Source organism: Rhinolophus sinicus, linkage group LG05 (genome assembly GCF_036562045.2).
Source record: "Rhinolophus sinicus isolate RSC01 linkage group LG05, ASM3656204v1, whole genome shotgun sequence".
In the NCBI taxonomy this organism is placed as follows: domain Eukaryota; kingdom Metazoa; phylum Chordata; class Mammalia; order Chiroptera; family Rhinolophidae; genus Rhinolophus; species Rhinolophus sinicus.
In genome coordinates this window covers 38,358,633-38,385,212 of record NC_133755.1, presented here as the reverse complement: position 1 = coordinate 38,385,212, position 26,580 = coordinate 38,358,633, and the positions used below count along the sequence as shown (strand labels likewise).

General features: G+C 40.0%; 2 protein-coding genes across 9 annotated transcripts in view; one reads left to right on the top strand and one right to left on the bottom strand.

The window, feature by feature from the left end:
• RTN4 (reticulon 4) overlaps positions 1 to 14,218 on the top strand; it is a 70,212-nt gene extending 55,994 nt beyond the window's left edge. For all 4 annotated transcript variants that reach the window (XM_019719545.2, XM_074331997.1, XM_019719550.2 and 1 more), the window contains 5 exons: positions 2,424 to 2,562; positions 11,954 to 12,023; positions 12,519 to 12,565; positions 12,759 to 12,817; positions 13,226 to 14,218. In XM_019719545.2, the coding sequence (XP_019575104.2) occupies positions 2,424 to 2,562; positions 11,954 to 12,023; positions 12,519 to 12,565; positions 12,759 to 12,817; positions 13,226 to 13,268 (358 nt within the window). In that variant the 3' untranslated portion in view covers positions 13,269 to 14,218. The remainder of the gene's footprint in view (positions 1 to 2,423; positions 2,563 to 11,953; positions 12,024 to 12,518; positions 12,566 to 12,758; positions 12,818 to 13,225) is intronic.
• EML6 (EMAP like 6) overlaps positions 12,840 to 26,580 on the bottom strand; it is a 232,773-nt gene continuing 219,032 nt past the window's right edge. For all 5 annotated transcript variants that reach the window (XM_074331991.1, XM_074331990.1, XM_074331994.1 and 2 more), the window contains 8 exons: positions 25,881 to 25,995; positions 23,375 to 23,563; positions 21,650 to 21,822; positions 21,048 to 21,210; positions 19,386 to 19,489; positions 18,521 to 18,674; positions 18,033 to 18,133; positions 12,840 to 16,337 (listed from right to left, as the gene is read on the bottom strand). In XM_074331991.1, coding sequence (XP_074188092.1) covers positions 16,313 to 16,337; positions 18,033 to 18,133; positions 18,521 to 18,674; positions 19,386 to 19,489; positions 21,048 to 21,210; positions 21,650 to 21,822; positions 23,375 to 23,563; positions 25,881 to 25,995 — 1,024 coding nt within the window. In that variant the 3' untranslated portion in view covers positions 12,840 to 16,312. The remainder of the gene's footprint in view (positions 16,338 to 18,032; positions 18,134 to 18,520; positions 18,675 to 19,385; positions 19,490 to 21,047; positions 21,211 to 21,649; positions 21,823 to 23,374; positions 23,564 to 25,880; positions 25,996 to 26,580) is intronic.

The following is a 26,580-nucleotide window of genomic DNA, read 5'->3' as shown; positions in this document are numbered from 1 at the left end:
CAACATTTGTTAAATGGCTCTTATGAGTCTGGCCTTCTGTGTACAGGCTTAATTTTCTTGACAACTCTACGAGATAGATGGTATCACTCCATCTTACAGAGGAGTAAACAAACTTGCAATACAGTAACTTGGAATTACTGCTTCAAAATGGTAGAGCCATATCATGCCACAAATCATAAAGGAATATGATTTTAATTAGTTATATTGAAATAGTTAAAAACATTGTCAAGCCAAAACTTCTGAATTATCTACAATATAAATTTTATACATCATGGGATTTTAAAGGAGGCTTTTGGAAAAAATTAATGATTGATTTCTCTATTCTCTATTTCTTTAAAAACATTTTATTCTTAGCTCAAAGGCTAAGTCGTTATAAATCATTATAAAGTAAATTCAGTCAGCATGCTAGTTTAAGCCTGTTGGACAGTTTTCCCAAGTTTTCCAGTTGTACTATAGTGAAGATCATATTGTACAGTTCATATGTGATACCTGTGGTCATTGGAAAAGAGCGATGGCAGTGCATTAATGACACACATGCCCTTTGAATGAATGTAAAAACCCACAGGATGTCATTGATGGAGGATGCTGCCTTCATGCTTGCTGCCTAGGCATCTTATCTCCAGCAAGAACAAAAGCAGAACACCAAAGTTTTATCAGCCACTTTTCTGTATTTTTCAAAGCTGCATAAGTACATTATTGCTGATTTAAGGGAATTTGTAAATTTTCGACCAATTTTAACTTGATAATAAGTTAATATTTGTTGGTTAATAATAACAAACGGTATGCTAGATCATTGTACTAGTAAACTTATAGTCCTGGTCCTTAAGAGTTTATACTCTAGTAGGAAGAATGTACAGGTATACACATGTCCATATTTCAAGGCTGGATATGGAAAGTAGTGTAAGAATAATACCTAAGAAAGCATTGTTAGAGTTACATAGTAGGGTCTTGGGGAAGAGAGAGCAGAAGAGGCTTCATGTATGTATGGGATTTGAGATGGTGCCAACTGACTGGATATGCTGTCACCAAAGGTGGATTGGGAAAATTAAGATCAATTATGTCAGTAAGATTAAAAAGTGTTTGATGAATGGCTCAGTTTTGGCTACAACAGAGTGAGTAGTGGGAAATAAAGTTGGAAAGATTTAGGAGGGCTCTGGTTGAAAAGTTGGAACTATAGAATCACAGAATGTTTGAGCCCGATGGAATTTAGGAAGATCTATTTCTCTAATTTTATGGAGTTCGAACTATGACCCAGAGAAGTGAAATGCCTTTTGCGAGGTTACGTAGCTAGGTTATAGCGGGTCTCCTGACTCCTCCCACCTGAGTTCACCCTAAATAGCACTATCTAGGATAGCTCAAATAAAATTAATCTGCCATTGGCTGAAGGGATTGGAGTAGGATGGAGCCAGAAACTTGTTTGGAGACTGATAGACTATTCCAGTTTATAAATAATGAGCACTTAACCTAGTGTTTACATAGTGAATATAGAAAGAAACAAGGAGACATATTTGGGGCTTATTGCAGAGATAAAACTATGGCGTTATCAAAGAAGACTGTTATTTCTGGTGTAAGTAATGAATATCCATTGACATGGGGAAGTGATGAGGAAGGACTGATTAAGGAGCTAATCCCAACAGATACGAGAGAATGCTCAGCAATTCTGATTTGGTTCTACTCTGCCAAAATAAGATGGCTTCTTTGAAATGATAACTAATGAAGCAATTCTTTTCATTCCTGCAGAGTTGACTCCCCACCCCCCATTAGAGTCGTCGTCTTATATTGAACAATTCCAGCTATCTGAGTATAGATTAGGGCATCTCAATGGACAGTAATTATTATGTTTTACTGCGATTGCCATTATACTTTTGACAGCTATTTCACAATCTGGGTTTTGACATATCGGGCCGTTTTCCCTAAAGATTAGGTGGAGAGAGTGTCGTATTTGGAAATGAGTAGGATCTTTGTTAGGAAAACTTGATGAGACAGCATAATGTCAACTTGAAGAAGAAAACAAATCCATCATAATGACTACCATTTATCGAGTACATCTTTGTCTGACTGTGTTAAGTATTTTACTCATTGAATCCTTATGATAGTCTCCATTTTATAAATAAGGAAACTGAAGTTTAGAGGGAACATTAACTTTTCAAAGTTACATAGCCAACTAAGTGGCAGAGCTTAAGATTCAAGGTCAGATCGATCTGGCTTCAAAGCATTTCCTTTTTTCTACGCTCGTCAGCCGACAGCACATATCAATAAACTACCTACCCTTTGCTTGGTGAATTTTTACATTGTCCTTAATTTGGAAACAGGCATTTATAGTAAAATATTAATGTCTTTTACAAATATGTAATTGCTGAATGACAGACATCCAGGGAAAATCACTTCAATCAGTGACAATTTTGATGTGTTTTGTTTTCTAGGGCATATTTGGAATCTGAAGTTGCTATATCTGAGGAGTTGGTTCAGAAATACAGTAATTCTGCTCTTGGTCATGTGAACTGCACAATAAAAGAACTCAGGCGCCTCTTCTTAGTTGATGATTTAGTTGATTCTCTGAAGGTAAGTTTATTTACTTTTCATTTTTCACATACCCAGAATTTAATATTGAAAGAGTTAGTATCAAATTCTGTTTTTCTATATTAAAGCGAATGATAAAGATGTAATGAAATCATGTTATAGTAAAGTTGGGTTTCAAAATTAAAAATTCAATCAGATATTTAAGATGGAGGAAAGTACTTTTCCTTTTTATAGGAAAAAAGTATAATAAATTCATACTTTTTGAAATCATAAAAATTAAAAGCAAGAAAAATTAAAGGAAATTTTGACAATAAGGGTAAAGATTATCCAATAGATTTAATGCTAGATGTGATTTAATCTGTTTGACTTTTAGAGTCTAGCACTTAATTTCTTACCTTGTGTGTGATTCATATACACACATAAGCTATTTCATATCTTGGACTCTTTCTTAGCATGTTTATTCTGATAAAGCTTTAATATTCCGAAACACCTCAACTAATCTTTAGTAGGTAATTGTTGGAAGTTTTTCTTTACTTTTTGGATCTTGCTACATAGCAGCTGTTAAGAGTCTCACCTTGTGAATAAACTCCCAAAGTTCAAACTGACTCAAACTACTAAACAGTCATGTAACATGAGCCCTAAGCACTTGGACTTTGGGACTTCAGTGCTTTTCCTTTACATAGAACTTGCCATTTGTGTTTTTTGTGTTATTGCCTGTGATTCTGCTTAAGACGGACTCGTTTCCAGTCTAACCCTGTGTAGAACTATACTATGGTAGTAATTATCTTAATGTTTCTTTTCCAAGAGTAATGCACTGGTTTACTATTTATTGTGCAAACCAAGGATATCATAGCAATAGGATGATTGGGCCTTTACATCCAGTGAAACAATTTCTGAACTGGTCAGAATAGGTTTAAATGCCCAAACTTTTTAACAAACATCTTAGCCTTAATAAGTCAGTAGATGGACTTTATTTTCAGGCTGTGTGCTTTTCTCAGTTTAAGACTTGGGACTCCAGTTAGTTACTAATACATTAATGATAAATAATTTAGTTTTCTTATATCTCTTTTGTATAGAGTGCTTGCATTTAGTGATTTACTCTGTGCTTTGAGGACAATCTGTAAAATAAAAAGACCATGGTTATTTGTGATATGAAATTGGTTTAATTGGTTTCAAAAGGAAACAAAATATTTTGGAGTAAATGAAGTAAAATCTTGTACGTGTGGGTCCTAGAAGAAACCAGTTCCTATTGAAGTGGTAATTGCTAGATACAGCTTGACTTGGGGTAGAACATGTAAGAAGAATTATTGAGGAGAAAGTACTAGTGCGATTTAAGATGAAGGGCTTTTATAGGTGAAAATTGATTGAGAAGAAACACTATAAATGATACAGAGCTTCAAATAACAAAGGACCATCTCTGAACTTAACAGTCAGAAATTGGTGTTGGGGTGACTTCAAATAAAGGCATCATGAAGCTGGACAGAGCAGAGTCATTGTTTTTGTAGACTTAATAAAAATTGCAATAGGTATAAACCAAAAATCATCCCTCATGTTTGCATAGTATACCTAGGAAGGCAGATGTATATGACTATAATTGAACGTTTTTCTTGAGACAAGAGGCATTCTTGGAAGAAATCTGTTTAAAAATAAAATAAAACAAATTGATCTGGGAATGGTTCATTATATTCCAGTTTTTACAAGTTCGAGTTTAAAGTTTCTACTTGTCTTTATCAAAAGAAAACTTACTCTTTCAGAGTTTATTGTCATCGTTACACAGTCTTGTATGTAGACAGTGATGTAGGTGTGGAAGTAAAGGCTAGAGGAGTGAGAAAATAGAGGAGGCCTGATTAAATACTTTAGAAACCTTTTTTATTATTATTTTTATAAATTCAGTATTTGAACAGATATTTATTGAACGCCTGCTATGAGTAGTATATTGTACTAAGTGTAGGAGGAGATATAAATCCTAGTTTAGTAGGTTCTAATGAAATGTAAATATCTTCAAGTTAGTGTGCGTCTTTACGAGTATATAACAAACAACTCTTGTGTCCTGTGGGTCAGTCACTGTGAATATAGATATAAACATAGATGTTAAACATCATTAGTCACTTTCTTATCCAAAGTTAAATAGTCATACTACCTGCTTCCACATGATTACATTTAATATAGTCCAGAGAAAAATGCTAGCAATTCATTTCAGTTGCTTCCAATGGGAAGAAATCTAAGAGAATCCATTCAGTTAAGGTTTTTCCATCTCATGGAATTCATTTCCTTTAAACATAAGAAGTGTACATCATAATAACAATGAATCATACCATATAGCTTTTGTTTGTGTTAAACATTCCTAATATATAAAACTTTAGAAACCTTTTAAATTTGTTTTGCCCAGATGTTTAAAAGTAGGATATGAGGAAAATTTATGAATAAATTACTTTTATGAGATAATTTCTTTTTGCTGTTAAATCTCAGTTTTTAATCTTTTTAAAATTACCTTAGTTTTGTTTTTTGTTTTTCTTTTTGTTTTTTTAAGCAATTATGCTACTCATGAGGAAGCTAACATAAAGGAAGAAAACTGAACTTGGTAAATTCTTGCCTTTGAGTAACTTTGCTAATTTGAAAGTAACAGAAAGTGTTACTAATGAGATAGATTTACTTTCTGGAACACTATTTTTATGAAGTTTTCTTGTATTTTTAAAACATTCTTTGTTTCTTAATATTGGGGGAAAGAAAGGCTTGCATTAAAATGGTAATTTACTACTCTTTCTCCTTAAGGATTAGCAGTACTTTTGAAAAGAAAAAGTAGAAATTTTTATGAATGGTTTTCCTGAGTAGTGTTTTTTGGCAAGTCCAGAGCTCAAGGAAAGCTACTTGGTGACTTCCCCAGAAGGCAATTCTTTCAGGGCTCCAAATAAATAACAGTTGTTTCAACATGTTAACACATAGAATGAACTTTGCATTTAGATGTCAATTCCAGTTGGGGGAAAAAGAATAAGGCAGGGGGATCCTTTTCTCCAGATGCAAAGGCACTGGGTCCAAAACGCTTGGTAATGCAGGTGTACACGCTGATAATACACACGAAGGGTCTTCCTTGATAAACCTTGTGGTTCTGCTATATGGGGGGACTTTGTTAAACTTTTTCTGAATGTCATTGTGTATTAGTAGTACAGATTCCATCTGTTTGTTTTCACAGAGTAAGAGGATTACAGAACACAGCATATTTGCCTAAAACGTCTCTTATTGAAAAAAGCTGATAAGAACTTGACATTCTTGGCTCTTTATAAAAATGACTTAAAGTATTCCCTTTCTGGAGAGAGTTCCTTGAGCATTTGCCACCCTTAACCCCTCAGAGTTTTTGTTTATATAGGGAGTATTTTTAAAAAGAGAATGATTTTTTTCTTCTCTATTACTTTTAGCCTTTTAGCCACAGCAGCTGGTAGGAGAGTCTTACTATATTCTCTCTCTCTAAAATAACCAGAAAACATTTTTTTTTTTTTAATTCATTTTTCCCCCTACTTTTTCAACATAAAGGAAAAATCAATTTGCCTTCTTATATTCAGATTTTAAATCTGGAAAGTTTGCTAATAACTCTAATCTCTCCACCTTTCAGATGAATTTGGGGAGGAACACTGAGTTTTAATTTTACAGGAACCAGTTTTTGGTTGGGATTACTTTAATTTTATATGATTCATAGTTAGAAAAATGAAAATTTCCCTAATTTCAAGAATTCATGCAGTGGGAATTAGTCTCCAGTTTTTTCATTTAGAAAGCAGACATTATATCAGTCTCTCTGGCTTATTTAAAAATAATAGCTTTTAAACAAAAATTTAAAAGAGATTTCTCTATAAGTCATTGTCTTCATAAATGTTTGGTGCCCTCAAATTTATATAATCTACATTTCTAGATTCTGGGTCACAATTACCACTACTTCTATTTGAAACCTTCTTCCTCAGAAACTGAAAATTTTAGAGCCACTAAAAATGGCTCTAAAATGTGAAACTTTTTCTTCCCTTTATTATCTTTTTGGGAGCAGTGTGTGGGAAAAGCCTATTCTTTCAAATGTGATCAAAGAAATAACCAAATTCCTAGGTTCATTAGGCCTTAAGAAAAAGACCTGATGTGAGTTGGTGGTAATCATTGTGCCTGATTTAGGTTTCCTTCTGCTGGTTTGACTTGGACAAATAAAATGTGTTCTGCAGATTTCTCCTGTTAAATTCTGTGTACTCATTCCATTTGTTTAGCTCCTTTGCAATTAACTACATCTAAACCCTAGAAAAGATTTCAGGTATCCATAAGATGAGCAACTATTCATTTCCCAAAGGATTAATTCTAGTCAAATATTATGGGCAAAATTACTGGCAATATATTCCGAATTCCATTTTGTAGAACTTATTTCAAACATTAGTATAAAACTTGACCAGGGCCAAATATTTGACCAATCCTCAGGCTTTGTTTTAAATATTACATTTTGTAGAGTGGGTTTGTTCCATTGAGTGCCAGACATAAAGTTGGGGAAGAAAATGAATGAAAGGGAAGTAAAAGAGGAATGTTCTCTAGTAAAATTTAGTTACAAAAACTGTAGATGTATCCTTTTCTTGGAGAGTTGAATGTCAGTTTATTAGTACCTGTGAAGTCAGAAAGAGGCTGGATAACTTTGTTTAACCTATTATTTGTCAACTTGTTTAACACTCATTACCACCAGAAAACTAGTATAAGACAGTTGAGTACATTTAAACCACCTCCTTAAGGTTTAATTCCTTTCTGTGACTGACCTCTGTGTAAGGGATCTTGGATAGGGGCTCTTGTTTTAAAATAGTGGTTCTCACATTGGCTGCACATTGGAACCACCTGGGGAGCTATACAATTTACTGATACCTGGAAAAGGGAAGAGGAGGGGCCCTTATCCCCTGAAACTGTGATTTAATCACGCTTTTTAAAAGCTGCAGCATTTAGCTATCTGGGCTGTTGCTTCTCCCCACTCCCACTCCCCTCCCTATTATAATAAAGGAAAGCATATGACAGTCCCTGCTGGGCTCAGCTTTGGGGCTTCTTGATAAGGCTCTCAGCCTTATTAAAGGTTCTTCCTATCTTTTGAAACCTCAAATCCCAAGAAAAAGTCTAAAAATTGTAGTTACTAGATACCAAGTGTGGGGACAGAGCCAGGAGTGCAGTTTCCAGGCTCTCGCCCTCACGTGGAAAGGTGCTGGCTCAGGTTCAGGTAGTAAATGGCCATCAACTGTGATTGGATGGTGATCAGCTTTGGCTAGTTGGCTGTCAACTGTAACCAGTGAGCCGTTGGCCACTAATATAACTGCTGTGGCTACGCTAGCAGCAAATGGGGGCTAGCAAGCGGATGGTGGCTGGCAGGCGGAGTGTGGATTGTGGATTGCAGAGAGGCGGATTGTAGTTAACGAGTGAGATTATTTGGCAGAGAGAAGTGGACGGCAGGTTGCGGGTAGTGTGGCTCCTACTTCCTATGTCTCCAACCCAGCTGCCAGCGAGAATATAGTGGTATGACTCCCCTATCTATGGCTCCGTGGGTGTTCCTTTTTGGCCTCACCATGTCCTGTGTTCTTGTGCGGCATGACACCAAGACCGGGTGTTTTGGGCAAATGTTCTTTTTTGTCACGTGGCTTTGGGTGATAAAGACTATATTCTGTATGACAGTAATTCTGTGACTTTCAGTGAAAATGTACGTTAAAGTTGTTTGTAAGAAAATTTCTACCTATAGTTGCCTGATCATCAGGCAACCATCATGTTCCAGAACACAGTCTTAAATCTGAAAGTGAGAAGGAAAAAAAAAAAGAAAAAGGCCTGAACTCCAGAAATAGCTGACCCAAAAGAACATTAAAATCTAGCTCTCAAGTGCTTATGAGGTTATTAACATACACGTTTTGACAGTTTCCTTTCTGGTTTCTTTGGCTCAAGAAAACTTAGAAGGAAAATGGGCTGGGGAAAATATAGAGACAGTCAAAGTGATATTAATGAATGAAGCTGAAGATGTCAAAAAAAAGGTCAAATACTTTTCAGTGCTTAAAGATGCAGAAAAAGTTTGAAAATGTCAGAATTGCCAAAGTAATTTCTGATATTCTCTTAAGTACCCTTCCTCCATTTTCTTTAAAAATGCCCTCTGCCCCACACTGAGACATCATCTAACAGAAATCTGCACAGTTAAATTTAATTCCTTATTCCCCTGGACAGAAGACAAACAAGACATGGCCCTTTCCCCTATTTCAGTATTTATGAGACCACCTCTCTCCTTCAGTCTCAGATGGGAACTTTGACTTCCCCGGTAATTTGCGTTGCCCATAGTGTTGCAAAGTATTTACCATGGAATAGCATAGAATTTGTAGGTCCCGAGTGAGAGCTGCCTTTTTGTTTTTATAGAAGTGTTTGTTGACCTTTTTTCTGCCACTGTGACAGCAGGCACATTTGTGATGAATTGTCAATAATGGTTACTCTGTAGGTGGTTCTATAGTATAGCAGAGCAGATAAAGTCTGGAGCCAGGTAAACCTGAGATCGCTGTGACCTCTGGTCTGGCAACTGGCTTAATCTTTCTGCATCTTGGTTTCCTCTTCTGTGGGGATAACAACAGTACTTAACTTTAGGGGTTATGATGAGATTAATTACTGATGTAATGTATGTTTAAAAAAAAAAAAGGTAGTTGATGCTGTTATCATATAACAGTTACAGTAGTTGTACAATTGCTGGATGCTAGTTCTTATTACCACCACTCCTTTCTCTTCTGATGGTGTGTTCTCCAGAAACCCTTACTCATTATTTTTGTTTTGAGCCTCTGAAGAGTTTAATCTCCTCCAATCTTAGCTGCAACAATTAAAACTTCTGTGATAACATTTAAAAACGTGAATGTCTGTTTTCTCTCTTAAAATGGGGAACTTTGGTAACATTGGCCTATAATAGTTGCTTGGCCGCGGTCTGTGGAGCTGGATCGTGGGTGTCTCCTTGAGAGGTGGAGTGCATTTATCTGTTTGCCTCAGTGCTCATCCAGGCTTCTTCACACGTGTACTTGTATGTCACCTGCCTAGCCCCACAGACATGTGAGGCTTCCCTCTGTTCCTCTCTTTGCCTCTGGAGAGCCTGGCTTTTAGGAAGAATGTTCTCCAAGAGGCAAGTACAGTGACAGTGGAGCCCCCTGAGATTGCCTAGGTGTGAAGTCTTCTGCTTCTCTTCTTGACGGTTTGGAATGGGACCTTGTCAGTGACTTAAGGACCAATTAGGACTTACTTTTAATTTGCGTGTGCTAGTATCTGGGTTCTGACTAGGGAGGGCATCTTTCTTGCTAAAGTAATTTCTTCTAAAAGGTGGGAGGCGGACTCTTTTTCCTTTAGACTTGTGGATGGTGATGGATGAAAATAGCTCTGTTGCTCTATAGACAACTTGCTCAAGTGCAGAAGTTATATTTAGCTTCTGCAATAGGAGTCTGTAAAGCTACGTGAGAAGGAAAAGGCTTGCTAACTGGAGTCGTGCTTTAAACCTTTACCATTGGTCCAGTGTTGCTAAGACCAAAACAGCATTTGATTTTTGATTTTCAATTAACAGGTGTTATGAATTAAGAACGCCTGGCATTCGCCTACTTGAACACTAAATTCAGTAGTGGGGATAGCCAGAATGTTACTGTTCCTAGAACTGACAATTTGTGAAGGAATCCAAAGTGTCCTCCTAACCTGTAGTAAACATGCCTACTAGAGTTTGAATGCCGTACTAGTACCCAGCTCATAGTAGGCGTTCAGTCAGGCATTCAATCAGATTTTGTTGAATGAATGAATATATGGGGGAAGATGTTTTAGATCAAGGGTCAGCAAACTACTGTCTGGCTCATGGCCTGCTTTGTACAGCCTGGGAACTAGGAATGGTTTTTACATTTTTAAAGGATAATATTCAAAGAATATTCAAAGATAATACTCAAAGAACATGTGACAGAGAGCCCTTGTGGCCTCCAAAACCTGAAGTGTTTGTTATCTCTCTTACTTCACAAGAAGTTTGCCAATCCCTGCTTTAGATAGATGATGGCGTGCCGGTTCCTCTCGTCATTTACACCACGTTACATGTACCTAAAGAATCACCTGGATGGTGGCATCGCGGGGACGCATGTTACCTACTAAACAGGGCAGAGCGGTTGCCAGACACAGGAAGGCTTTTATTAGGTTGGTGGAAAAGTAATTGCGGTTTGTGCAATTGTTTTTAACCTTTTAAACTTCACCAACCTAATAATAGGAAGCAAACAAATTGCTGATGATGCATATTTAATCAAATCCAGATGGACTTTGTGTTTATAAGTCTTCAAGACTGCTTTGAACTGTCTGTCTGTCATTGAGTCGTGGTCCTAGATGATGTCAAGTTTTAGACCTGGAAGAAAACTTGAAAATTCTCTTGTCCAGACATTCATGAATAAACGAAAGTATGGAGAAGAAATAAGTGACTTCTCAAAAGGAAATCGCTTTTTAGAAGCAAAGTCTTTCCCAACTACCTTAGTTGATAATTAAAAAAAAAATTCTTCCCCAGATTTTGAGGCCAGGATTACTGAAGGAGGAGAATGTAGTGAGTTCACTGCAGTCCCCAGCCCCTGGAGGGGACAGTGGAGTCTTACCTGGGGCAAGTTATTAACCTATTTGTCCTTCAGTGTTGGCATCTGCTGTGGGAATGATGATAGTCCTACCTCAGAAAGTTAAGAGCATAAATGAGTTTATACTTGCAAAGCATTCAAAACAGTACCTGGCACTAATATCTAAGAACTATTTCAGTGTTTGTTAAATCAGGAAGGCAGTGGCTAAAGAAGAATACTGGTCAGTTTTATGAAGAGGCATACAAGTGTAAGGAATCCTCATCCCCAGGGTTAACTGTGGCTGTTAAAACATGTATCGCTGGGCAAACAGTGCCCCTGACTTTTAATAAAATGCTAGAGGTGATATTTTTGGTACCTGAAACCTAGTCTCCTTGATAATAAATACTCTCTGCCCCATTGTTACTTATTCAGGTGTATGAGATTTTAATGTTTGAATTATTCAGCTCATGTAGATCTTCAAGCGCTTAATTTGTTCCTTTAAAATCAGTTTTAGTAGCAAATTCTCATAGCACCTTTTCAGTCTTCCCATTTAAAAGCTAAATGCTATATTAGAACCAGAGGTGTAAGGTGGACAACTATATTTGGCATGTTTTCCGATCTCAGAGAAAACAGAATCAACTACTTGGTAGGGTAGTCCTGAGAAAATGAATCAAATCTGTTAATTGTTTTAATTAGGATTCTGAAATTCTCAGTTGAGACTGGTGAGTTAGTAGTGAAATATCTATTACTTTACCAAGTCTCCCAGGAATATACCTCTAGTAGGTTGGCATTTAGATGGGATGCTTTTATGTGAAAGCTTAATTAAGAAACTTGAATTTTGTTTTTAATAGGCTAACGTTATTTTCTTCTAGTTTGCAGTGTTGATGTGGGTATTTACCTATGTTGGTGCCTTGTTCAATGGTCTCACACTACTGATTTTGGGTAAGTCGACAAAAGCATTGGAATGAAAAAATTGTAGGAAATTGTGTGCGAGGGACTTAGAGATTTTAGTGGAGAATATCCTTATATTATAGGAAAAATAGGGTGTATGTTTGAGGTTGTGATCTCTTTAAATAAATTGTTGATGTTTACTGAAATGCTATTTTAGTTTCTGAAGACTGCTCCAACTAACAGTGATAAAGCAGATCAAGGGTGGCCTTATCCTATGGTACAATCATAAATCTACTTAACCAGGGATACCTGCATTTATAAAGTCTGCATCACATGGTTTGAACCCAGGAACGGTTCTGTGGCCTCCCTGGCTTAATTCATTGCTCCGAGTGGCTGCCCACCAGCACGTGCATCCAGGAGAGATGTATTAAGTCATTAGGAACACTGCCTGGCAAGCTCACGAGTGTTGCCAGTGTGATGGCTTGTTAGTGTTTGTTCCCTAAATCGTACCAGTCTATTTTAAAGGTTGTATATTTCCTTTTTCAGCTCTGATTTCACTCTTCAGCGTTCCAGTTATTTATGAACGGCATCAGGTAATTTCTTAACTGTTGATTTTAGAATAACAAAGTTTATTATGTGGAACTTATAAATGTGTCACTGCCAGTTTCCAAAGTCTTACAAAAATGAGGGATATGGTGGTTGCTTAAGCCTGTAATTTGTTGGATCATAGCACAGATCCTTTAGCAACGGTAATTTTCTAATAACTCCTTTATACCTCTCTTTCAGGCGCAGATAGATCATTTTCTAGGACTTGCAAATAAGAATGTTAAAGATGCTATGGCTAAGTAAGTATTTAAAATCGGCAACTTTTATTATTATTTTTTTTTAACTAAGAGTAAGGTGTACTGGACTTTGAAAACAGTGCAGTCTTTTCATATTTCAGGCATAGTGAGGAGCAAATCTCTGACCTAAATTGTGACAGAATTGTCAAAAGACTTTTTTTCCTAACATTTGGATAATTGATTTCTACGTGTATGATGTGTATTTAAGGCTTTGTTTAAATCTAATTTGTGAGGCCATTGGTACCAGAATTATAACTTGTGGCTTGACAGCCTTAGGATTTCACTTCTTGTATAAGCTGAGCTATATACAAGTAGTTCTTAAGGACAGCATTTTAAGAAACAGAAAACAAAATATTTAAAAATTTAAAATATTTACACTGACCTTTTCTCCCACCTCCTTTTCATTTGCAGAATCCAAGCGAAAATTCCTGGATTGAAGCGCAAAGCTGAATGAAAAAAAAGCCTGAAATAATTAACAGTAGGAATTTATCTTTAAAGGGGATATTCATTTGATTACATGGGGGAGGGTCAGGGAAGAATGAAACCTTGACATTGCAGTTTCACAGATCTTTATTTTTTATCAATGCAGTGTCTGAGGAAAAATTACCTGTCTTGACTGCCATGTGTTCATCACCTTAAGTATTGTAAGCTGCTATGTATGGACTTAAACCGTAATCATATTTGTTTTTCCTATATGAGGCACTGGTGAATAAAAAAAGATCTGAGAAAGCTGTATATTATACTTTGTTGCAGGTAGTCTTGCTGTATTTTGGGAATTGCAGAGAAAGTGAAGCTGAAAAAAAAAACCCTTTTCACAGTTTGTGCACTGTGTATGGTCTGTGTGGATTGATGCAGATTTTCTGAAATGAAATGTTTAGACGAGATCATACCACTAAAGCAGGAGTGAAAAAGCTTGCCTTTCTGGTATGTTCTAGGTGTATTGTGAATTTTACTGTTATATTAATTGCCAATATAAGTAAATATAGATCATATATATATCTATATATAGGTGTTTCACAAAGCTTAGACCTTGACCTTCCAGCTGCCCCACAGTGCTTGATATTTCAGTCATTGGTTATACGTGTGTAGTTTCAAATACATAAGCAGAAAAAACATATTTCTAGGAGCACTACCATCCGTTTTCAACATGAAACGATGCCATGCACATAGAACTCAACATACAAACTTCATCGCACAGACTCACTGTAGTTAATTTTGTCACAAACTTTGACTCTATGGACTGAATCTAATGCTTCCAAAAATGTTGTTGCAAATATCAAACATTGTTATGCAAGAAATTATAAAATGATTTATACAATTGTGGTTTAAGCTGTACTGAACTAAATCTGTGGAATGCATTGTGAACTGTAAAAGCGAAGTATCAATAAAGCTTATAGACTTAAATATGTTTGGTATTTTGGCTTCATGAAACTGCAGCAGATTGAAAGTATACACAAAGGTAGACTGCTTCCTCCCACCGGGAGTGGTAGCTGGTACGTTAGAAAGGGTTTCAGCTAGTAATGCAGCTGTATTGACTTCGAAGACAAAAGAACATGTTTACATAATCAAATTTATTTGACACATACCAAAATGTCTTTAAATTGTGTATTTTTTTATACTTTGATAATTGAAAATAAAATTCATGCACCAATATTTTAACATAGAATACAGTGCAGGATTTATGAACATACATAAAATCATACCATAGAAACATTTACTAATAAGATTTAAGACGTTTTTCTTGACACACAGACACTATTGCTCTTTAAATATAGTTGTACATGTCATCAGTGTTCAATTTATTGTTCTTCCATATGGTTATTTCAATGCAAGATTCAATTAGTATGAAAGGTCAGTGGAACAATATATAGGCAGACATGGTTATCACTCAGCATCACCAGTCACATGGTTACAGAAAACAATTAGGACTGCATAGGAATTCTAACAGTGGGCCCAACAACCTAGCAGTGGATTAATGTAAGGCATTAATAAATCGGCATATAAAAATAGCATAATGATCTAATAATCCATTTAGAATGCTGAAGCACTTCTGTGGTAAGTGTTATCTATTTAATTGAAAATGCTTCATGTCACCTTTTCTCTGAACGAGCAACTGCAAATAGCCAGTAACTCAAGATCCAGAATTTTAGTTCACTGACCGGAAGGACTCAGAGTCACCAGCCCGTCACACCTGCGGTGTGTGCCATCTGCCCCCTCCTATAGTCAGTGGTTGGCCAAGTGTAAAGTGTGATGAGGTGGTTTAGAGAGACCTGGTTAATACCGTCCAAGTCACATTCTATTACCTACCTAACTTTGAGGATTTCTCCACGACGTTTTGTTTTATAATCTTGATTTATCAAATATTACCTGGGTTGGTTTGGGAATTTGTTCTGCAGAGATTTTTTTTATCTAGACTTTACCTATACAGTTCACCAGAATCAAATCAGTGGTGTCAAGCCAACCCCACTCTGGGAGTGGTAACCCCAGTGCTGCCTCAAGTTGGCTCATTTATTACCATTTTAGATTTAACAAGACCGATCGGCTCATCTTCTGGACCAGGTTGAGCTTTTTTTTTCACTGCTGTTTTATAGTAGAAGGTTTGTTTTTATTTGAATTCTATTTCAGATTTTGTGGGTTTGGCACTAAACATAATGAAAACCCATTCTACTCCCTTCCTCCTGAATTTCTTCCTTTGTTGATCACCTTCTTATAGCAACTACTTCCCAAGCAGGTAAGTGATGTCTTTCATTTAGGAAGCCTTGACATAAACACATGACATGGGTGACAGACCAGGAATCTCCTAAGGGTCCTGTAGCCCTCCTCAGCTTTGAAGTTTTAGCACCATATGGAGAAAGGAGATAATTTGTGGGAGGTGAGACAGCAGCCCACACAGCTGGAAACTTTCAAAGGCACTTAATGGATATAAAACTCTGCAAACGAAACCTTAAAAAATTAAGTTTCTCAACTTGTTTATACATGGCTCATTTGGTTTTGAAAGCTAAATGTGGAGAACAGAGGCTATCAAGAGTTCTAGTACTTCGGTGCACTAACTTAAGCTGTCTGGTTCAACTTATTTGTAAAAATGAACACTTTTAAAGTATATAGAAACATAATAGCAAAACACCTTTTGTAAAAGCTCTGATGCAAATTAAAAGCTACATATTGGTTAGGGTAACTGAGGCTTTCCATTTTGTCAGTGGGCTACATTATCAGATAGGATTTTTTTTGTCAGTGGTGTTAGTACATATAGTTTTTAGTCGCAGGAATAGAGGCGAGCATGTCTTAACCTTCGAGAGCTGACCTTCCTTCTTGGCATCACAGTTTTGGAGGCTCCCGAGGACGGGAGCGGTCTTACCACGTCACTAGCGCGCGGAGCTTGTGCGGCCTGCAGCGTCGGAGGCCTTTCCCAGCAGCTGGGGACGAGGAGGCGCCGCGTCTCGGCCTCTGCAGTTGCTGGGTAGGAGCAGCAGCAGCAATAAAGTATGAGGTTTCTGGCATTTACAGACATCGCCACACAAATACACTGGAAAAGCAGATCAAACAGTCATTTTACACGGCGGGGCACTTTTTTATGTCAAATGACAAAAAAACAATCTTGCCAGGTGCTCTCAAGTCGAGCTCAGGCAATGTACTGAACATGTAGATGTCAGTTTCAAAAGGCAAACCAGGGATCTTGCCACCAATTAAAGATCTGCTCTTTTTAAAAGGCCTGTTGTTTTGTTTGGCTCTTTCAGCAGCCTGAGTGTCCGTGCTGAATGCGAGGACTTTTGGCAATTTGACTTCACACGATCTCTCTTGTTACTATTGAAAAGGTTTTATCAAGTCCACTTGAGTAGAAGAGCCCTTTCTAGTGTTCAGCACAGAGCCAGGATCACAGTGTGCTCCCATGGTGACAAAGGCCTAGGGGCCCTGCATTTTAGCGGTCACTGCTAAGCCTTTTATAGTAATCAAAAGTCACCTCGTACTCCTGCACCAGAGTGACCGATTCACTTATGTCTCTTACCGCTGGCTTGTTCACCGTTTGGCTGGTGCTGCTCTGAAAGGGTGTTTACTCTCTACAGGGAGCTGCTGTCAGTACTCTCTCAAGGACTCTTAAGTGCCAGTAGCAGTTGGCACACAGACTGGAGATGGGTGCTCCCAGGCAGGCCATCAGAAAGCATCCTCGGGCTATTTCCTACACGGTGCTTTTGGGTAGAAAGTGGGTTGAAATTCTGTGGTGCCTTTTCCACAACTTCACTCAGACCACTGAAAAATATCTGGAATGCGTTTATTTCTTCATCACTCAACTCCCCCAAGAGTTTTGCTTGAGCAGAACAGAAACCAGTATTCATGCCGCATAAAGCCATTCAACTACACTAGATGTGGAGAAGCTGAGTGACTTAGAATGACCTTGTCCTGTTCCTCCACACTCCAAATAGGAAACACTGTTGGTGGAGGGAAAGAAACCTACTTTCTTAGAAATGCCAGAGAGGCTGATGTCAACTCTGGAGCAGGCTGGTGGGAGTGCTTTCAAAACACTGGAGATGGGTCATGCCTCATAGCACAAGCAGCTCATTTTACACTGAACAGCGCTTACGGTCAAGAGCAGCCTGGCTCAGGAATCCAAATATTATAGCTGGTGAAATTTTCCTTCTGCTTCTAACTAGAACTGGACCTAACAGCTTCACTCCCCCATCTGATCTCTTGTGTAAAATTGGGTAACACTTGCCCTTCTTGTTTCTCAGGGTGGCTGATGCTCAATGGTACTATTTTTAAACTTCTCTTCATTGTGGATTAATCATCCATCTTAAGAATTCTGGTGACCAGTGGAAGTTGAGTTAGAAGACCTATGGTTCAAGGTCATTCTAACTTGATTATATATAATGACACCATGGGCTGTCCAAGAGTTCCTACTGAAGTCAGTCATTTTGGGTCTCATTCACCTCCCTCCACCCAGCAGTGTTCAGAGTAGCCAGCACATGCCCTAGCCGCACCAATCCCAGGACAGCTCTTGTAGAGGCACAGGCCCATCCCGATCTGGGTTAGGAGTCACCAGACACTAAATACCTTATACTTGGAATGTCTTCTTCCTTGGGACTCCCTGAATTTCCTTTTTGCTATCCCACTCAGCCCCTTCCCCATGCCCCTGGGCAGGGCTGAACCACAGGACACCTGAGGTGGGAATGGGGAGGGAGGGAAGGCCAGGCCTAGGAATCAGCCAGATTAAAAAGGTTGGTACCTGCAGTCATCCCCTCCAGTGCTGACCACATACTTGTCATCATGAGAGAAACGGATGTTTGTCACATGAGCTGAGTGACCAAAGTAACGCTTATGTTTGGCCTGTGATCAAAAGTAAATGGAGACAGGTAAGAGATCCTACCCTCCCAGTAACCACAGACCACGTCCCCTCCAGGACTCGAATCCCTCAGTCCCGGAACCTACCTTCCTTCATGAGATCCTCATTGGTCTGGACATCTGTTAGCCAGCCTTTCACTGGCTTTCCTGTCTCATTCCTGTCCCACTTATGGCCATTTTATCCACCCGCCACCCTCCCCTCCCCCAGCTTTCAGGACTTTCCCTGCAGAGTGAGATGAATAGGTTAGGGGTTGCCAAATCTCCACAGAGTGGATTTCTATCGTTCTAGATTCTAGATGGCCACTATCTCCTGCAGTGTGCAGAAGAACAGCCTGGAGGAGGTGTAGGGAGGTTACTGGAAGGAAGACTCACAAATTTTTCCGTGCATGGAAAGTCAAAGAGCTTCACCAGCCCGAAGTCATCTCCTGTGACGATATTCAGGCCAGCATGGGTCACACATGCGCAGTTGACATCAGCCTTGTCTGCATTTCGCGGCCAGATGCCAATGACTTCGTCTCCCAGAATGCTATGCGAACAGCAAGGGAAGTTAGGAGATTGCGTAAGGAGGCTTTTGTAGTTGGGCCTCCTCTCCCAGGGATTAGAGGGAGAGGGGTATTTTACCTAATTCAGTACGGTCATAGGACTCTTCTGACATGCAAGCATCTGTCCCCTCTCCCTCTCTACATTTGCCCCAGCTCTCGCCGTTCTCTGCCCCAGTCCCTTTCACCCCAAAAAGAAAAGTTACCTCCATCTTTGATTCTCTCCCTCTTCCCTATACTCCCTCTGAGTATGTGTATGTTTGAGGGAAGAGTGGGGACTCCTTTCAGCTCATAGGTAAGTGGTCTCTTTCCCCTTGATCTGGCAAGGCACTGCTTCTTACTGGGCTAACTGGCAGTTACCGCCCTCCCATTCCATCCTGGTAATTGGAAGTCTCAGTACACCGCCTGGGTGCTTGGCCAAGACCTGGGAGGTGGTTTCCCTTTCCTTGCTGGATTGGGTTAGGGATTTGTAGGATGGATCACACAAAAAAAGAGGGACTTTGCATTTCAAAAGCCCAGGTCAGATCAAAGCCAACGGCCCAAAACGTACCAAGAAGCCACCTGCTGCCACCCCCAAAGAAAAGATCGTTCTATCTCTGAGCTTCTTCAGACCCAACTACACACAAACTTGGAGGGTGAGCCTGGGACAAGAGACTCCTTTGTGACCTTTTCTTCAAGAAGTGTTTCCCTGCAGTCACCTTGTCCAGGAGGCCCAGGTAATCTTCTCAATGACCATGGCTTCGGTTACCTGCTTCCCCAAGGGCACCTCATGTACCTGGCGCTTGTAGGCTCCTGTCGACACCTGCAAAGTGGAAGGAAATCATGTCCGTCGACTTTCCGGCCCAAAGGATTCCTGTTGGTGCGCTGTTTCCCAGTACACCGGCAAACCCCAGAACTTTTCAATACACCCAAGTTCTGCGGTAGGCTGCAAAGCCAGTGGTCAGCCCACAGCAAAGTTCACACGAACAAGGCATTTTTCCATCCGTTTTCTCGCTGTTTTCCAAAGTCCTGAGGCTGTGGTTCCCCAAGTGTGGTTCCTGACCAGCAGCATCAAAATCATCTGGAAACTTGTTAGAAATGCACATGCGTAGGCCCCACCCCAGACCTACCCAAACCCTCTGAGGGTGGGGCCTGGCAACCTGGCCCCAGGTGATTCTGATGCTCACTCAATTGTGGGAACCTGTTCTCAGAGAACCAAGGGCCTTGGGTACAGAGGGAAAGCTAGTTTTCTTGTGGACAACAGCTGATACAGATTTTTGAAGCATTTAGGACCCGGCCCTTGCTTCTTTGGGCATCTTCTAAGGAAAACACCATTTTCCAGAAAATTGCAGCCGCCTACATCTCCAGCCCCCTCTCCCTGTGGGTTACCTCTAGCCCAGCCTCCCCAGATTATCGTGCCATTCATGCAATGAGCTGAGATCTCTCTCACCTCAGGGCCTTCCCACAGATGGCCTGGAACCATGTTCCCACCCCGCTTTGTTTGGCTAACTCCTGCACATCTTACAGACCTCAGCTGAAATAACCAGTTATGCAGAGAAGAAATGAATCTAAATTCAGACCCTATTAAATGTTCCCTCAGCAACCTGTACTTTTCCTTTGCAGCACATAATCACAATTTGTAATTATATGTGTATTTTGTGGTTATCTGTTTAATGTGGGTCTTCTCCCTTACAGGGCAGTCTTCAGGAGAGTGGGCCAAGACCATTCTGTCCACCCAAAAGCCTACCGTAGTGCCTGGTTTATTAAATATTTGATGAACGAATGTGTCCTCTCTCCTTTCACAAGAAATATGCGACTCCTGGCCAGCTCACAAATACATCATATTTGTTCAGAGTGCTGAAGAAATTGTTCTGTCTTAAGTCCCAAGAGTGGGACCCCTCTCTCTATCCCATCCACTTGTCAGTTCCCCCAGACCCAGTGACGAGCTCTCTCTCACTCCCGGCCCACCATCTTGAGTCCAGGTCCCAAGTGTGCAGGGGCCACACTACCCAGTAGGATTTGGAATTCAAATGAATTAGTGTAAGAAGCGACACAGGATTAGGTGCATCTCCGGAGAACTAGAAAATAGGAAGCTTTGAAGAAGAGGTGGTGAGAGGAGGATTATAGATGATTAGGACTTGTGTTTCCTGCTTTTCTTATAAAAAATTACTATTTTAAATTCTATTTCTCCAACTTCCTTAAATTCTCTAAGCCTCTGTTTCTTCATTTATAAAACTGGAAAAGTAACAGTACTTAAAGGGTTCCTGTGAAGAGTAAATGAGCACATTGCCTGGCACACAGTAAGCCCTCAATGAATATAAGCCTTGTTATTATTACTATTATTACTGGTTGCCCCAGATATCAGTAAAGCTGAAGCATACCTGGATGTATTTGCCATCTGCAGAAAAATCCATCTGAATGACAAAGCTGGGGATATCTTTGCAGTAACCAATGCGATTCAGGCTTGTACCCTGAGTGAGGTCATAGAAGTCAACTGTGTGTTCAGAAGAACCAACGGCTAAGAATCTGCTGTCGGGGCTGATTCTAGAAAAAGCAATCCAAGAGCATGGTCCATGAGGAGGGCTGTTTGGGGCTGGTCAGGCCTGTGCCCAGCTCTGGGACCGGCCTCCCAGGCTCAAAGGCAATGAGATGTTCCCTTCATGACCCACATGTGGTTAGCTTCTCCTGCGTTCTATGCAATTCAACAGTTTCTCTGGATCAAATCCCCAAGAAGTAAGGAAATAGATGTATGCGGCCGTTTGTAGAATGGTATTTTACGAGAAGTTTTTACCACACTTGTGGACATTAGCAGAGGCATGTCTGAGACTGTGAGAGAGTCTCCTTTCATGGTTGGCTCATTGGAAGGGACCCTATCACAACTGAGTTCTTCATGGCTGAGTTCCAGCCATGGCCCTTCTGGAAGGGGAACCACTGGGAAGAAGGCCTACCTTTCTCCTCCCTGCCCAGACCACCTGCTATGTACCTGATATCTTGGATAGCAGATTTCCGGTCTCGTTTTTTTCCCCAAACTTTCAGGCTGTTCACCAACAAGATGACGAACTCTCCATTCTTCATACCAATGGCCACCATCTCCCCGTCAGGGCTGTAGGCTGCACACCTGGCCGCGTGGCCCAGGTTCACCTTGTTTAGCAGCTTCTACATTGACAAAATAATATCACCTGAGCCCTTGGCCATCTCAGCTGGTCTCCAGGGGAAATCCTGCCCCCAGGCCAGAGCAGCCAGGCTGCCTCTGATGCCACTACTGGCCTCCAAAGCACTTGCTGCTTCTTATAGTTACTTCCTGCCCCTGAGTACGGAGGTGGCCAGTGGGCTTTGATTAGAGCAGCTTGAGACACAGCATGTTTTAGAGCAGGGGTTGGCAAACATATTTTGTAAATGTTTTGGAAGTAAATATTTTAGGCTTTGGGGTCCATATGGTCTCTCGGAACCACTCAACTCTGCCATTGTCGTCCCAAAGCAGCCACAGACACTACCTACACGGAGAAGCGTGACAATCTGTAGAAACAGGCAGCAGGCCGGCCCACCAGCTGACCTGACTCACTGTTCAGGGGAAGGAGTTTGAGCTTTGGCATCTGTGAGTTCAAATCCTGAATCCTGGCTCTCACTAACCGGGTGTGTTTGGGCAAGTCATTTCTCTGTCTTCCCATTTGAAAAAAAGTGATATTAACATAGGTCTTGCGAGGTTATTGTAAGCATTACGATAGTGTACGTGAAGCATCTGGTATGCAGTAGGTATTCACTGTTAATAAACATGACAATTAGGAGCTAATGAGTACAATAACTGCACTTAGCCTTTTGCATGTCTGTTCTTTGATTTGTACATTGAAAATATGACTGAAATACTTACTAGCCATTTTGTAAGGAAACCACGTATTTTAATTAAAAACCTAAGTTCTTGTTTTACTATTAGACAAGGCTTGGTAACATTAATCTTTGTTTCCCCATACCATCCCTTGCTATTTTAGGTTTTTACTCCAGATGAACTTTTTTTTAAATTATTTTTTGAACTGAACTTTTAAATTGTTTTTATAAATTCTAAGAGAAACCTGTTGGGATTTTGATTGAAATGTTTCATTTGGGAACATTTGACATTTTAAATCATTTTGAGTCTTCCTGACCAGGGAAGGCAAGATTTATTTTCTTATTTTTAAAGTTTTGTGGGTTCTTTCATGACAAGAGAATAATCATTCTTGTTAACTGTCAGTGAAAAATTAAAAAAGGAAAAAAGGTGAAGGGGAATAAGATGTTCAAATTTCCAGGTGTAAGACAAATAAGTCATGGGAATGCAATATACAGCGTAGTCAAAAATGTTGTGATCGCGTGGTACCGTGTCAGATGATTGAATGGTGATCAGTTCTTTAGGTATATAAATGTTGAATAAGTATGGTGTACACCTGAAACTATATAATATTGTATGTTAATTATATTTTAATACAAATCTTTTTTAAAAAATCATTTTCAATTAGATTATTCCTACTATAAATATTCACAGATGGATATACAGGTAAAAGACAGATAGGCGGGGTGTGTGTAAATGGGACTTCTTTTATCAGGCTTCCTAACTTAATTGCTGACCTGTGGCTGACCTCTCATCCAGTCCCATCCCCCATCTGTGGCCCGACCTCTCCTCACTGCTCTGTGAGGCCCACTTCTGGGCATCGGAACCTGGGCAGAGTCAGCTCCTCACCTTGTCAGTTAGGTCCCAGATGCGGGCTGTGCCATCATTGCTGGCAGAGATGAAGATGTCCTTGGAGGGGTGTGTGGCCAGGCCCCAAATCTCCCCTTCCATGTGTCCATCAATCAGGATGTTGGAAGCTGCATTTTTTTCACCAACTTCAATTATTTCTCCATCTTTGGTTCCCACTAAGATTTTTCCCTGTTGTAATCAAAATTCTATTAGAAGAAGGATAAATACTGTATCATCCCTCTCATATGAAGTACCTAGAGTAGTCAAATTCATAGAGAGAGCAGAATGGTGGTTGTCAGGCGTTGGTGGGAAAGGGGAGTTAGTGTTTAATAGGTACAGAGTTTCAGTGCTGCAAGATGAGAAAACTTCTGTGAGTGGACGGTGGTGATGGCTGCACAACAACATGAATGTACCCGATACCACGGAATTGTATACTTAAACATGATTAAAATGGTAGTAAAAGATGAAATAGGATCATTTGTGACAACATGGATGGATCTTGAGATTATAATGCTAAGTGACATAAGTCAGACAGAAAAAGTAGAGAACCATATGATTTCACTGATATGTGGTATATAAAGCTTAAAAACAAAAGAACAAGACAACTGAAAGAACAAAAACTCATAGACAATAGTTTAGGGGTTACCAGAGGGTAAGGGGGGAGGGGGGCGGGGCTCTAGAAGAGGGTAAATGGGGTCTAACATATGGTGATGGAAAGAGAACCGACTCTGGGTGGTGAACACACAATGTGAGATACAGATAATGTATTACAGAATTGTACACCTGAAATCTATGTAACTTTACTAACAATTGTCACCCCAATACACTTTAAAGAAAAATAATGGTAGTTTTATGTTACCTATATTTTGCCACTATGTAAAATAATTTTCTTTAAAAACCACTATTAGAACAATCTGGGAAAATGCCTTCACTGACATTTGGTATTAACATAGAGCTGAGAAGTGTTTTCTTTTTAACAACTGAATTGTTCATCCTGAAGTGACTTTCTTCCACCTTCTCACTTTGCCTTTTCTCCATCCACCACCTTGGGTGAGAGCTTCAGCACACAATTCTCCATCATCCAGTCTCTGCTGGAACATTCAGACTGGGGCAGCCAATTTCTGTTCTTGGACAGCTCACACTCTTCCTCAGTTCTTCCTGACACTGAACAAAACCCCATCTCCAGACTTTCCAGTTTTGGGGCCTAGTTCTGCCTTCATCTCCCATACATCTAATTCCCTTTCCAGGTGATTGTCATTTATCTACTTAAAAACAACATTTCCCATTTCAAATTATGTGGACTACAAGTCAGGTTTGCCCTTTTTATGGAGAGCATCGAGACAGCAAATTCTCAGAATGATACCAATTCAAAAACATAAACACGAGATATTAAAAAGCAGAGATTTGTTTTCAAGTGTACCAGAATCTCCTGGGGAATTAAAAGAAAGAAAAGGAAAACACATCAAGGCCCCACTTCTGAGATTCTGATTTGCCAGCTGTGGGTGGGAGCCAGGACATCCAGTTTCTAAAAACTCCACAGTTGTTTTTGATATTCAGCCAAGGTAGGCCTTGAAAACCAATGGATTTGAGTCAATTTAGTGGCCTTTATCTCCCCCTTACTGGCTGTGTAACCTTGAGTGTGGGCAAATTATTGAGTATCTCTGTGCTAATAATGAAATCCATGGTCATAGTAGCTAACATTTGAATACAGCCATGTGCCAGGCATGATGAGAGGCCCTGGCCAAGTATAATGTATGTGATCCTCATAATAACTGTGTACCTGACACACGAAGGTCAGATAACACACACACAAGGTCACAGACCCAGTTTACTGGGCACATCACAGTTTGCACCCAGGTCTGTCTGACTCTGCTAAGCTACCTCCCCACTACAGTGTACAGAGCACCTAGAGGCTTGTTTTAAGGTTTCAACAACCCAGCCCAGGGAAAGTGCCTGGCATAAGTGTGAAAAACGACATCAATGGAGCCATTTCCAAACGGAACCGGAGCTGCCATGGCAGAGGAGCTCCCTTGCATGTCTGGTTCCTTGAATCGTTTGACTGGGCCAGACCTTTGCACTGGACTAAAACCAATATTGTTTTACAAACAATCATTTGTAAAGCCAGTAGGAAAGCGGACATCCTGATCACAAGGGGTGTGATTATGAACTCTCTACCTGAAGACAGAATCAGTAACCAATCGTGTACAGCCAAGAGAAGCTCAGCTTGTAACAGGAATGCTTTCTTCGTCTCGTGTAATTATTCCTTTTTCTTTTCTCATAAAAACCCCTTACTTGCACCGTGTAATCAGGACACTATTGGGGTTCTGCCTAAATTTATGCTCCCCGAACTGCAATTTTTTTGATCCCAAATAAATGCTTGTGGCCCCTCATTTCAGCTTCTTAATGTGAGGCTAACACTTGGAGGATGCTGAACTCACTATCACTTGGACCCCTTCCCTGCTCCCAGCCCAGCCCCGAGGGGCAGCTCAGGGACAACACTGCTCACTTTGCCACGGCACACGGAGCGCACGCTCTCCACCAGCTGCCCCGTCTCCAGCTGGAAGGCTCTGCAGCGCTTCATCTCCTGGTCCCACAGCTTTACAGCACCTCCTTCTTTGGTCCTGAAAAAAGATCAAGAGGAACTGAGCATGTTAGCTGTTGACCTCAGACCTCTCCGTGGCCTTCCACTACCCTCTCTTCCTGTCATCTCATCAAGGTCACAGCCACCCAGAAACCATCAGGACGGACCCTCCAGGGTGGTGTCTTTCTTAGGCCCTACTGATGAGCCATCAAAACCCCTTGAACTTGCAGATTTCCTAAAATGCCTTCAAATGCTACAATCGTGGAAGGAAAGGGAATTCTAATCTAGAACATCAAACTTCTTATTAGGTCAAACCAAGAGCAATGTTTCCTTGTTTTTCTGCTTCATTTTCACAACTTCTCTGTTCCCCACTGAACTTCTCTCTCCTGTTCTCATTTCTTCCTCTCGTTCCCAAAAAACCTCCAAGAGTAACTCTTTAGAAACAGCAAAGCCACTGGGATCTATTCAAGAAGTACCTCTTGGATATTTCAGCTACCATGAAATAACCTCTTTCCTTCCCTGATTCTTACTTCTGATGGTTTTGACCTAGGGCCCTCTTGGCAGACTGATACCCCTGATGCAGAAAAGCTAGGAGAATGAAAATCTGCATTTTCTCCAAGTTGTA